We start from the raw sequence: 13841 nt of genomic DNA, 5'->3' as shown, positions 1-13841 counted from the left end.
GAAATAAAACTAAAAAGCCAGCTTTGTCATAGCATGGATGAAGGTCTATGCTGGGCTTTGCACTGATGATGACCCTTATTTTCACTGGTTTAACTGGCCTTTGGAAAGAGGAAGGGGCTTAAGGGTATCTTTAAGAATATGACTGAAATCTTTAGGGATCTGCCTTAATGCTGCTGATGGTGGGACAGTGTGGTGGATAGGGGAGCTCTCCCACAGTTAGGGACAAGTTAGGGCAGATACTCACAGAGGACTGAGCCCCTTCTGAGCTGAACCGGTACGCTCCGGAACTGTTGTACGTTCCCACAGAGTACCTGTAGTCTGGGGACCACTGGCTCCCGTAGGAATTGGAGAAAGTCACGCTGCTGCCTGATGTTATGGCGCCATCTTCATAATCGTCCTGGTCATAGTCATAGTCACCGCCATCGGGGGAGGGCAGGTCCCCGTTGTTCTGCGGCATGCAGTAGGTGGACTCCCCGCTGGAGGAGTTGTGCAGGCTAGCCGAGTCCTGCACGGACGCAGCAAGAAGCACTGTGCTGTCGGCACTGGGGCTGGTGGGCACCACCGTGTAGTTCATGTAAGGGTCCTCCTCAGAGGAGTCATCGCTGGTCCGGATGCCGCTTGTCCGCTGGTCAGAGTGGCCATGCTCACTGGGGTTGGGTGAGTCCTTGAAGGCATCGTCATCTGCCTCGAAGCCCTCGTCCACCTCCTCCTCCGCGGGGTAGGGCTGGCTGAAGTTGAAGTTTGGCTTCTCTCCGCTGGCACTCTCTGCAAGCTCATTGAGCTCACCTGAAATCTCACTCCCCACTGACAGGGAGCGCTCAATGTTGCGGACACACTCATCGATCTCATCAAAGTTGAGGGACTCCAGGAACTCCTGAGCAGCTCGGCAGGCCTCATCCTCCAGCCTGCGTAGCTCCTCATCCCGCAGCTGCTGTAGCTTCTGCAGGGAGGCTTCGGTCAATGACAACTCCTGTCGCTCCTTCATGCGCTGTAGATCCTCGATTTCCTTCTCCAGGCGGAGGATCTCCTCCACCTGCTTGTTCTCCCTTTGCTTTTCCAGCTCCCGGGTCAGGTCCGCTTCCCTCTGGTTCTTCTGCAAAGCTTTGAGTTCCTGCTGCCTCCTTGTTTCTGCTTCCTGGACACGGGGCATGGTGGGTTTTAGAATAAGTGCCTCTTCCTTTTTTTACACACTGAACTGTGGCCCCACCCAACTGACATGCTGAAATCCTTTGCCCAGTACCTCAGAATACAAATATGGTTGGACACTGGGCTTTTAATCGGGGGACTGAATTAAAATGAGGTGAGGCCAAAGAGCTGAGCCTGCATCCAATCTGAATGGAGTCCTTATAAGAGGGAGTGGGAGATGGACACCAGGAAATAAATATCAAGGAAGGACCATGGTGTGAGGTGGCCACCCATGGAAATGGCACAGAATGGGGCGGCATCTCTAAAACACCAATGTGCTATTGCTTTGCCACAGAGAAACCATACTATGATTCACACCGAAATCTCAACTCCTTCTTCTACGCTCCACACCACTGTGCTGGTTAAGAGAGTGTACCAGAAACATCTCCTCAGCTTGTTTTCCCACTATCTCCTACTTTATTTCCATTCTGAATCCCAGTGTCCGGGTCTGAAGCAGGAAGGAAACACATAAAGTCGCAAACATCCCGGCGTTCCTCACCTGCTGGGCACGGAGGAGGTCAGCTTCTCTTTGTGCTCGCTCTCTTTCTCTAAGAACAGGAAAGAAAAGCAGCTGGTGAAAATCAACAGCCCTGAAACTGATTTTCAATAGATCTCATGTTTTGGCAGTGCTGGGGGCTTGTATATATGAGGCAAACACTCTATCACTGGGCTATGTACTCAGCCCAGAGAAGACCTTTGCCAGTTAAAAAGGAGGAAGAGGGCTGGGGAGATGTCTCAGCCTGTAATGAGCTTGCTTTCTGAGCAGAAGTCCTGAGTTGAGACTCTCTGCATCCATGCAGTGTGAAGCGCAGCAGTAAACGCCTATAATTCCAATGTTGGAAAAGCAGAAGCAAGTGGCACCATGGGTCTCGCTGCTCAGTCAGCCTCTCTAGATCAATAAGGCATCTGACTCAACCTCTGCCCTCCATATACACGCACGCACACAGGTCAGCCAGCCTGTCCAGATTTGTAAGCTCCAGGGTCAGCAGAGAGTTCTCCAGGTCCCCTGGGAATTCCTAAGAGGCCAACAAGGGTAATACTCCCAGAGAACTGTCATGTTTCAGTCAGCAGGGCACATACCTTTCTTCTTCCTCTCTCTTCTTCTCTTCCTCTCGCCTCTTCCTTTCCTCCTGCTCCCGTTTCTCAGCCAACAGCTGCCTGTAAACCCTGCGTGCCAGCTGTCCTCGGAGCTGCTTCTGGAACACGATGGCTGCCTTTTTCAGGTGCAAAAATCTCTTCCTCTCGAGGAAAGCTCTGTAATTCTTCTGTATGGTCACCACACCACAAAGGACCTTTCTATACTGCTTTCTGCAAGAGAGAGTAGCCACCAAGGTATTAAGGCTGTGAGCTAGTCAAATGAGCTAGTCAAATGAGCTTACACCACGACTATAAAACAAAAAGAAGAGGACCCAACAACTATAAGACAAAAGAAGGAGAGGACCCAGTCTCTTATTATGGAGACTGGCGTCTAAAACAGGAGGAAAATCAAAAGAATAATACCAAACAAAAGAAAGTCAGAAAGCGATCATTATCCAGGCTAAATAAAGTGACCCTAATATTAATTTTGTGTTTACCCAGTGTGGCATAAACTGAGTAAACACAGCCAAAGAGGATCTGATATGTTCTGCTGTTCATACAAATGCCAAGGAAGAAAAAAAACGCTCCTGCAGCCGGACAGCCCCATGCTTCAGAAAAATGGAATGCCTAGCATTTCACATGGTCAGCAGAGAACAGCCAACCAAATGACCTCATTCCTTTAGTCTCAGCACTTGGGAGGCAGAGGCAGAGATCTCTGAATTTAAAGCCAACTTGACCTACACTGTGAGTTCCAAGCCAGCCAGGGCTAGCTACATAGTGAGATTTTTATCACAAAGCAACCATGAAAGATGCCGCATCATTTCCTAAGCAGCTAGGGAATGGGTCTCTAGATAAAGTGATACAGGCTGCGGATCCTTCATCCCCAAACCTCAAGTCTGCAATTTCTTGAATGCTGAGATGATGTTTACAAATTTTCAGATTCTAGAGCTGGAGAGATGGCTCAGCAGTTAAGAGCACAGGCTGTTTTTCCAGAGGACCAGGATTCGATTCCTAGCAGCCACACAGTAGCTCACAAGTGGCTGCACACACATAGTACAAGGAAGTATATACATGCAAGGCAAAACACCTATACATATAAAGTGAAATATATTTTCAGATTCCTGGGCTAGGGATATAGCTGCGAGGCAGAATGTATGCTTAGGATATATGAACAAGTATTGAGGTGGGGGAATCAATGTTCAGCACAGAAAAAAAATATAATTAGATCTTGGGGTATTTTTGAATTTCTGACTGCCAATCAGGAGAGACCAGGCAGGTAAGATATTCTAATATGAGAAGCTCCAGAATCTGAAATGCTCGAGAGCTCTGCTTAAGATGAGACACATGCTTGGGTAGTAATGTTACAGGACAGAGCCACACTCCAGAGGCTTCAGTGGAGCCTGATCACAGTGTGAGTGTCTCTGTGCGACTTCTAAGTGTGCAGCAGAAGGAAGTGACGTTCGGTCCAGGTCAGACTCACAGGGTTACTGCTGTGGTCACTTAAAGAGATCTGATCTTGCGAACCTCTGCAACCCCACAAACCACCCTACTGGGGTCACAGCCCTCCTAGAGCTTCCTGCCCCTCCCCAGGTATGCTTCTTACCGTGCCAAGTAGCCTAAGATGTGAGCTCGGATTACCATGGCTGCACGGTCAATCTCCTCTTCCCGCCTCTTTTCCAGTTTCTGCTCCAAGGATTCTCGAAGGAAGACCTACCCAAGAGAGGGACAAGTGTCAGAGGAAAAGAGTAGGAATTGCAAAGACAGGGCCTGCCCTTTGGGGCAACATCAGGTTTTCTTTCTGCTGGTATCTGTTGCAAACTCCCACAATAAGACTTTTCAATCCAGGGCATTTTATACGGCCCATCTAAAATCCAATCCATTCTAAAATCCAATCAGGATATCTGACAAGAAAAACACAAAAGCACAGAGAGCCAAGCCTTATCATCCTTTGTTATGGCTACATTCAACAGGTGACTGTCAAATCCCCATTAAGGTTCCTAGTGTCTTTTGCCATTGTGGCCAGGGCACACTAGATCACATACCAGCAGTGGTCCTAGACAAGAGTCTTGGGGGGGGTATTGTTTTTCGAGGCAGGGTTTCTCTGTGTAGCCCTGGCTGTCCTGGAACTCACTCTGTAGACCAGGCTGGCCTCGAACTCAGAAATCCGCCTGCCTCTGCCTCCCAAGTGCTGGGATTAAAGGTGTGTGCCACCACTGCCTGGCTAGACAAGAGTCTTAATGGAAAGAGACACAGAGATTGGCATAGGAAGAGGAGAGAGATGAAGGAATAAATCCAAGAAAATCCTAAGATATCATAATTTTGGTCTCTTGTGGGAACTTACCTTCTCTTCATGCCTGCTAAGCAATTACCATCAAGCTGTTTTGGTTTCAAAGGTTTATACGCACAAAAAATGTATTGGGCACCCAGAGAGATGGCTCAGTGGTTAGGAACACTTGCAGTTCTTTCAGTGGCCCCGAATTTGATTCCTAGCACCCACATCAAGTGAATCATGATTTCTTATAACTCTCAGTTCCCGGGGAGTCCATGTACTCTTCTGACCTCCACGGCCACCTGCACTCATGTGCACACACCCATACACAGACACATAATTAAAAACAAAATAAATCTTTTTTTTTTTTTAAAAAAGAGGAAAAAGAAATTATGGGATCTGAGGGTGTAATTTAGTCGTAAGAGTAAGTGCTTAGCATACAGTATGTATAAAGTTCTGAGTTCAATTCACACACACACACACACACACACACACACACACACACACACACACTTCTAATAATCAAGTCTGAAGGTGGAAAAGAAGCTCACTGGTTCAGTGGTTACAAATACGCTAGGTTCAGGATTGAATAAACTCCAGGTTCTTCCAGGCTCACTCTGGTCCACCGCCTCCTTCATCTCATGCTGGCCAACTTAGCTGCATCTGATGTTGGCACTTGGCATTGGCATCTTCCAGTTTTGCAAAGATGCAGATGTGAGGACTCTCTCTGTCAAAGCTCTCTACCTAGCTCTCATCTGGCTACAGCAGCACAGCCAGATGTGGGTTTTACTTACAGCTCCTGGCTGAGGTTTTGGCAACCCACAGGGTTTCAGGCTGTTTGCTGGTTTCCCCAACACTATGGCTGCGGTGGCAGCAGGGATAAGACACACAGAGAATCCAAAGCAGAGCGGGAAGGCTTTGGAGTTTCACTCCTGAGGTGTTGGGGGTTGCTTGTAGATCCATAACACAAGGGACTGATTCAGCTAGTACCCTTGACTGTCTGGTGTTCTCTCTCTCTCTCTCTCTCTCTCTCTCTCTCTCTCTCTCTCTCTCTCTCTCTCTCTCTCTCTCTCTCTCTCTCTCCATATTAACTATTAGGATGTTAACAACCACCACTTAGCAGTATTTGGGTACAGCCTTGGATATCAGCAGCCCCCTGGGCAGGCCTGGTGGCGGTTGTTCCTGCCGCTGTACCTTGGTCTTCCCCAGCTGCCACTCGCTGTTAGAAGCATCATAGAACTGCAGGAGAACAGTGCACTTCCCTCGGATGTCCTCAGGCAGAGCCAAGTTCCTCATCAGCACTTTATACCTATGGCAGAAGGTGCACAGTGTTATCTTTGCTACTGGCTCTCCCATCCCTTGTGAAGAGAGAGGGGGAAAGGGGGAGGGGGAGAGAGAGAGAAAGTAAGGAAAGAAAGAAGTTATGAGAGAGAGAAAAGAGGAAAAGTCTGAGGGAAGAGAGAATGGCATTTAGCTCTTTCTTGCCTTTTGTAAAAATCCTGGAAGGGTCTTCTGACCGCATACCCTGCTTTTCGAATCCTCACTGTCTCCAGCATCCCCGAGTAGCGCAGCTGGTTGAGCACAACCGCCTGATCAAACTGGTCTGGCATCTAAACCATGAGGTTGGGTAGAGTTAGATGACACAATGCTCATAAGGCCGCCCTCCATGGGGTTCTAGGGAGCACGTGCGCATACACACAGTAATTTAGAACCTACACAAAATATACAGTGGAAAATGTATGTCTGCGGATTCTTCACCAGTTCCCCCAGCTCCAGAGGACACTGCTGGGCACCAGCCTGCTTACTGCCTCAGTTCTTCTGCCCATTTAATCTCAGAAGTGGATACTTTGGCATATATCACAGTTTAATATAATCACCATATCATTATTGTATCTTCAAAGGTACCAACAATTCCTTAAAACATCAGGGTCTATGTTCAAACACTTGATGCTGTCACAAATACACAGTTGTTCACTCTCATCTCTGTGATAACCTTTTTCAAAAGTCTAAAGTGTCATGCACACATCATTGTTTATTAAACTTAGGATACAGAGGTGTTTCCTTAGTTAACAAATATAGTATTCAGTGAGGAACACACATGACATGGACTTGCACACACAAACTCACACACACACACACACACACACACACAAGAGCAGAGGGGGATGGGAAATGCCAGAGATAAAAGACACAAGAAGACCCCGAGTTTGTTCCAGCCTGATACCCCACTTATTGTGAGTCCCACCAGAAGTGGGCCCAAGGACACACAGGCCTGAGGGGAGTCGAGCCAAGATGCCTCCTCTGCAGTCTGTGTTCCCGGCTCTGCAGCTGCCAGCTGGCACTGCTGCTGAACAATCGTCTTCCAGGGGAAAGCAAAGTGGGTCATTTCCCACTTGCAGCTTTTTGGATGGCGATTCCCTCTTCTAATCCAGGCCTCTATTCCCCGTAATTAACTTGTATGCTGTTATTCTATAGAAGTCTAATAAAAGGACCCCCCCCAAATGGAGCCATACTGTTGAAAAGCCCAAAAAACACAAACTGTCTTACTCTCTGACCCTTAAAAAAGTCATGAATACAAAAGTAAGCTTAAAACTAGGGTATTCTACAGTTTTAAAAAATTAAGATAGTGCGCGCGCGTGCACACACACACACACACACACACACACACACACACACCCATCTGATGGAACAGCTGCCCTGTCTCTGGCAGGCAGACTTCTCTCAAGAATGTCTAACACAAACAAGGTGGTCAGGTTGTCTTTACTCAGCCAACAATTTACGGCAAGCAGCCAGAGACCAGTGACTTGGATTTTTAGTCTATGCATTTGAACTCCTTAGAAAAGTAAGAAAAGAATAAGGCTATGAAAACCAAATCAGCCCTGACATACTTTAACCTCTGGCTTAAAGCATGGCACTTTGAGCTAAGTGGCTGCTCTAAATGCATTTGTCCGTGACACTCTGGGCTTTATAGACTGGGAAATTAAACCTGAGCAGTAATGATCTACAAGGAACAAACACTGAGTTTATTTACACAGTGAATATCAAAGAAAGTGTCGGACTGTGTCAATTTGGTTACACTTTTTGGAAGCAGAGAGACTTTTAACTGGCTTAATGATGCGAGGTTCCAAGGGAGAGAATTCTTAACACTCCTCCTTCGGCTGTGGTTGTGCCTGACCCACATTCTGGCCCTGCCGCCTTTTCCTTCCTCCATATAATTCCTTAGCCTGGCACCCAAGTTATTAAAACATTCTGAAAGATACGACTCCGGGGGCCGCCCCTCCGCGAGCAATCGGCACTCACCATCTTCCTGCGTCTCCGAAGGACATTCCACCTTCTGTTAGGCTCTCAGGCCAAACTTCATACGGAAAACAACTGCCACCCTGACCTTTTCCCCACAGTTAAAGACTTGGAACAATAATGAACACCATTCCTGTGCTTTAAAAAGTGCCCGGTCACCATGACAACCCCTTCCACTCCCGGCTAATTAGTGTGGTGTGGTTCTAGGATTTGATACAGCTCCGGGAAGGGACTGAGGGACGCTGGGAGCTGTAGCTCTTTGCAGACTCCCAGTGCCATTGTGTCTCTGCCCCTTCCCAGTAATTTAACCAGGGGAAGGTTGGGGGGGGGATCTACAGGCCGATTGTTGCCCTAGGCAACACGCCTCCGGTGGTCACGAGGGGGCAACCTGGGCTTTCCATTGGCGCTTCAGTTTTCAGTGGCAACTTCCTTTTCTGGTGAATTTAACTTTCAAAGATGTCACAGCTGGAGGCTGGACAAGGAGCATTTTGCTTTTCAATGCCTGCCTTTGGCTTGCTAGTCCCCACTGGTAACCAGTTCTCCAAGGCAGGGCTGCATCCCAACAAAGACTGCCCGCAGAGCACTAAAAGCTGGGTTTTTATGAGAACAAATAGATTAGATTTTTGGAATGAACAGTTCTAACCCCAGGCAATTACAGCCCCAGCTAGATGGCTTGGGAATAGTTATTAAGCACCTACTAAGTGCAAGATTTTTTTGGGTGTGTGATTCATACTCAGGGAAGATTCACCACAGTGGGGACTGCATTTTGTTCCTGAGGTTTCTGAAGTTTGGAAGGTTGTCTGTCAGGCGTGTCAAAAATCATTACTGATCAGGACTGCGGAGATGGTCCGTGGGTAAATGTGTACCTACATACAAGCTGGGCAGAGTGGCACTTCTGTGACCCTGATGCTGGGCAGCTGAGACAGACAGATCTTAGAAACTCACTAGGCCTGCCAGCCTAGTCTAAATAGAGAGCTCCAGATTCAGTGGGAGGCCTTCTCTCAAAAATTATCTGGTAGGTCACTGAAGTGGCTCAGTAGGCAAAGGTGTTTGCACCAGAATTTTAGCCCAGGAACACACACAGTAGAAGGGAACTGACTCCACCCATAAGTATGCCCCTTTCTTTCTTTCTTTTTTGACTTTTTCGAGTCAGGGTTTCTCTGTGTACCCCTGGCAGTCCTGGAGCTCACTCTGTAGACCAGGCTGGCCTTGAACTCAGAAATCCACCTGCCTCTACCTCCCAAGTGCTGGGATTAAAGGCATGCGCCACCGAAATATGCCTCTTTCAAAGGTAGATAAATAATCTAAAGGAAAAAAAATTGGCAAGCAGTAGAAGTTTACCTGGACTCCAGATACACACACACACACAACCACACTAGTGAACTGCTGGTTCATTAGTGGCATTACCATTATGGGGGTAACTAACCACTTTCTGCTTTGAGGTCTGAGCCTCAGGAAGGAGTTCATGCCTGATGCAGGAATGCCAGAGTCCAAGGCTAGGGTCACACCCTGGGAGGTGGGTGGGTGGAGCTACCACAGCTGCTTTGCAAAATGCTCACCTTTGCCAAACTGCCTTCTAAAAGTTTATAACAATTAGCGCGGCCTTCAGCCTTGGTCAGGGGAGCTTCTTTTTGCAGCGAGCAGCAGTTAATATATACCGTAACTAGTTGAATAGTGGAGAATAAGAGACTGTTGGGTGCTCACCCCTCAGCGAGCCACCTCCATCACCTTTCCAAGGCTCAGAAAACAACAAGGCAGTAGGACTGCTGAGAAGTGTCATCTTCTGGAAAAAGGCCTGGCTATTACATTTGTGATATCACAGTAGCTGTGTCTGCTTGTCCAGGATCCAGCTAGTCACCATTCCAACAAAGGTGTCAGAAGGCCTCATAAGGGCCTTCTAGCTCCCAGGGAAAGGAGAGTCAACTCTCTTCTAGTGTGTGGCCCCTGGTAGGTTGGTCACATCATTAGATGTGACCTCCCCCTGCCAACATGCATTTAGACAATACCAGATGGACTTTAAAAAAAAAAAAAAAAAAAAGATGACACCAAGCTAAGAGAAGGGAGGTGTCAATATAACCTGTAGACACAGTTCATACATGTGTATGAATGAGAACAAACAGAAGATGGTTTTAAAAAGACACAAAGCAGGAGATTAAAAAAAGCTGGAGAGCCCCAGGCAGCACGTGGACTTGAACCAAAAAGGGAAGGCTCGCTGTAACTGAGAGAAGCAGCATAGGCTAAGCTATGGGGCACGAAAGGGCCTGGCGGCTTTGGCCTGGGTTTTTGTATGGGAGAGGGACAGGATGCAGGAAATAGTCCTAGGCTGAAGACAGACAAAGCACTAGAGATGGAATGGCTTGGGGGCTCAAAAGGAGAGTCTGGGTGTGGTGGACACCCTTGCCGGCACTGAAGACAAGGCCACAACCTAGCATAGGAAGGGTAGGGCCACCTGATAGATACCAGCTTGCCCAGAGTCTCAGCACCCTCAACAATAAGATGCCAAGAGCCAGCCGCTGACTCTGGACTCACTTGGAAGCTACAGAAAAGCATGTGCAATTGTGGTATCCTGCCGCTCTGCCCCGTTGTGGAATCCGAAAGCGAAAGAAAGCCGTGACAGGCCCAGAACTTAGACCACATGCCTGCCACGGAACGGCCCTGGAGATCAAACTCGGACTTTGCAGCTGGGACACCAAAGGAACTGAAACTATTGAAACTCAGCCTTCCTGCCTAAAACTATGTTTGAAAGGTGTTGTGTAAACAGACTGGAATGCTATTTCCCTGTTCTCATGCCTATGCTAAAAGCCAAGAGGTGTTTTAGTTTCAATTCTGCCTGAGCTATATAAACCCGTTTCTCTCTAGTAAAGACATACCTTGATAAAGCTTACTTGGTGTCCTTTCTTTGTCTCTTTCCTCACCCGCTTGTTTCCACAGACACTTAATTATCCCAGTTCGTGAACACCCACGGAGAGAGAGACTGCAGGTCAGTCTCCCTCATGCAATCAACAGCCCAGCCCTTCCTGCAAAACTGGCCATACCTGTGGATAACCGCGTGGCCAGGCACACATGTGAGAAAGAGCAGTGAGTGCAAAAGAGATGGCTTAGAAGAAAAGGAAAAAACACCAGACTGCACTGAAGAAGGAAAGAACCACACAGATAACAGAAAGTTTCATTATGAGTGTACCTTTAAAGACATTCTAGAGGAGTCGTCTTTGTGCGTATTCATGACTGTGCAGGTGCATGCATGTATGAAGAATGTATTTACTTGGATATAGATAAGGAGACAATGTAGAGGACATAGGCAACGTTAAGCATTGTGCCTCGGGCCCTGTTCACATTCATTTTTTAAAGGTTTATTAATTTTACTTCATTATTTCATCTAATGACGTGACCAACCACCAGGGGCCCCACACTAGAAGAAAGTGGCCTCTCCTTACCTAGGAGCTGTCAATAACCAATACTCTGTCAGTTAGAGGCATGGCCTTATGAGCCCCTCTGATACCTGCATGTATATGTGTACCACATGCTTGTGTGCCCGTCCCCAAAAGGTCAGAGGAGGGTGTTGGATCCCCTGGAGCAGAAGTTCCGGGCAGTTGTGAGTCATCAGTGCAGGTAACTGAACCCAGGTTCTCGGCAAGAGCAGAGCTCAGCGATACAAAGGCCTGACTGTCTGTCTTGTATGATGGAATATAATTTGGCTCGGAAAGGAATGAGCTCCTCACACATGCTACAAAACAATCCTGCTAAGGTAGTGCTTCTCCAACTTTCCTTCTTTTCTTTTTTGGTTTTCCGAGACAGGGTTTCTCTGTATAGCCCTGGCTGTCCTGGAACTCACTCTGTAAACCAGGCTGGCCTCGAACTCAGAAATCTGCCTGTCTCTGCCTCCCAAGCTGGGATTAAAGGCATACACCACCACTGCCCAGGCTTCTCCAACTTTCTAATGTGGCGACTCTAAAATACAGTTCCTTGTGTTGTGGTGACACCCCCCCCCCCCAATCATAAGATTTTCACTACTACTTTCTAACTGTCAAGTAAGTATCAGTGTTTTCCGATGGTCTTAGATGACCCAAGGGTTGAGAATTCCTGTGCTACACGAAAGAATCCATCACAAAAGATCACACATTCTATGATTCAATTCAAATGAAACACTGAGAAGAGGGAAACAGAGAAATAGAGAGTGGACTGGTGAGGGAGCTGGGGAGCCACACAGCAGCGGTGGGGTGGGAAGAGGGGAAGGAAGGCTCTCTCAAGGAGGTGGTGAATGTGTTCCAAGTGTTGACCTTGCCCAGGGCAGCACATCCGTGAAACATTGAAAAGCCACTGAAACCTGTGTTTCAACAAGTCAGTCACGTAGTGCCTGAACCGGCTGGCCATGTACATGCCTGTTCTTACAGTTACAGTTACTCGGGAGACTGAGGCAGGAGGATTGTACAGGTTCAAAGACTGCTCTACATGGAGAGTTTCAGGCCAGCAAGGACTATAAGCAAGTGTGACCTTGTCTCAAAGACAAACAGAACAAAACCCAAGTAAAACAACTACAAATAAAAGGCTGGGTATCACAGTGTGTGCCTGTAATCAGGAGAACTGAGCCAGAATTTAAGGCAAGACCAGCCTTAGATAAGACCCTATCTAAGAATGCAGTGTAGCAAAAGGAAGCCAGAACGTGGGTCAGTGAAGACTTGCTGAGCACCTCTGAAGCTCCAAGTTCGATCCCCAGCCATGGAGGAAGTATGGAAAATAAAGCACATTAAAGGCCCAGCAGGCACTGGGTTTGTTTTTTTTTTTTTTAAAGATGCCTAAAGGGTGAAGGTAAGAGAAAGTTTGCCTCCAGGAGACAGGATGGAGCGCAGTTTTAACTTACCCTGGAGGGATTCAGTCATATACAGGGGAAAACAAGGAAGGAAAGAAAGATCTCCTAGGAAGTGTAAAAAGATCAAGTATTTTTTCTTCAGTCTGAAATAAGAAGGCAATATACCTAGATAGAAACAAATGACTGGCAACAGAGTAAGGTAAATAAATCATGGGCAAATGTTTACCACTGGAAATTTAAAAACAAGGGCAACAGAGGAGCTGGCAATGAGGAGCGGGGCTTCCTAGTGGAGGCATATATGTCCTCAATCTGACTAGCCCAGCCTTGGGTCATGCACATCACACAATAGGAACTGTGTCACCTGACTGTGGTAAAGGGACATTCCACCTGTACTTAGTAAAACAAAGAAAACTGACCCAGTTTATTATCTGGGGACCTTCTGTCTCTCAGTCCGTCCATTTCCTGTGTGCATGGGTAGCTCAGAGGGCCACCTCAGCTGTCATTTCTTAGGAGATATTTACTTTTTTACTGAGACAGGTCCTCTCACTGAGAACTGAGTTCACTGATGATTAGCTGACCAGGGAGGCCCAGGCATGCCCGTTTCCTCTTTTGCTGGGAACACAAGTACGCGTTACTCTGCCCAGCTTTCTGAGTTGGTTCTAGAAACTGAACTCACATCCTGACTGAGCTGTCCTCCTGGCCTATGCCCCCTTCCTGGCCTTTTATCTGCAAACCTTTAATGTTAGGATGCCTCTGAGCATTGTGAAAACAATCCACAGACCTGGTGAAAAGCCTGGCCAAGTGCAGGTGTGACAATCCTGCCTGCCGCAGGGCACTAGCCAGAGCTCTACAGGTTGATGAGGTACCAAGGCACCCACAACCCCATGATGCCCATGACGAGAATAAAAATCTCTGCACACCCGCGAGTCCCCTAAGAGAATATTGGAGAATGCTGCATAACACAGTAAGAAGGGTGGACACCAAAGTAAAGGCAGAGGATGTCTGTGTAAGCGATTCTAATTTCATTAGGCAATAACTGCAGTTTTGAATGATGTCCCCAGCTATGGTATGGAACCATCACTCTGCAGAACTCTACCACCCATCACTGCTTACACTACACTTTAACACAAGCTACGGGGTTTTTAAAACATTGGGTTGGACTGTATCTAGAAGAGATGCTGTGTTATGCATAGTTGACTATAAATT

General features: G+C 47.4%; 1 protein-coding gene across 5 annotated transcripts in view; it reads right to left on the bottom strand.

The window, feature by feature from the left end:
• The window catches only part of Myo10 (myosin X), a 201052-nt gene that overhangs the window by 32628 nt on the left and 154583 nt on the right, over positions 1-13841 (bottom strand). For 4 of the 5 annotated variants that reach the window (XM_031360245.1, XM_031360247.1, XM_031360248.1 and 1 more), the window contains 6 exons: positions 6017-6141; positions 5726-5840; positions 3866-3972; positions 2266-2493; positions 1685-1733; positions 245-1135 (listed from right to left, as the gene is read on the bottom strand). In XM_031360245.1, coding sequence (XP_031216105.1) covers positions 245-1135; positions 1685-1733; positions 2266-2493; positions 3866-3972; positions 5726-5840; positions 6017-6141 — 1515 coding nt within the window. Of the gene's footprint in view, positions 1-244; positions 1136-1684; positions 1734-2265; positions 2494-3865; positions 3973-5725; positions 5841-6016; positions 6142-7831; positions 8164-13841 lie in introns of those variants that run through there. The other variant, XM_031360246.1, reaches the window with a different exon arrangement.

This window comes from Mastomys coucha, unplaced genomic scaffold (assembly GCF_008632895.1).
Source record: "Mastomys coucha isolate ucsf_1 unplaced genomic scaffold, UCSF_Mcou_1 pScaffold8, whole genome shotgun sequence".
NCBI classification, from domain to species: Eukaryota; Metazoa; Chordata; class Mammalia; order Rodentia; family Muridae; genus Mastomys; species Mastomys coucha.
The sequence above is the reverse complement of the archived record's forward strand: the minus strand, read 5'-3'. Positions and strand labels throughout refer to the sequence as shown.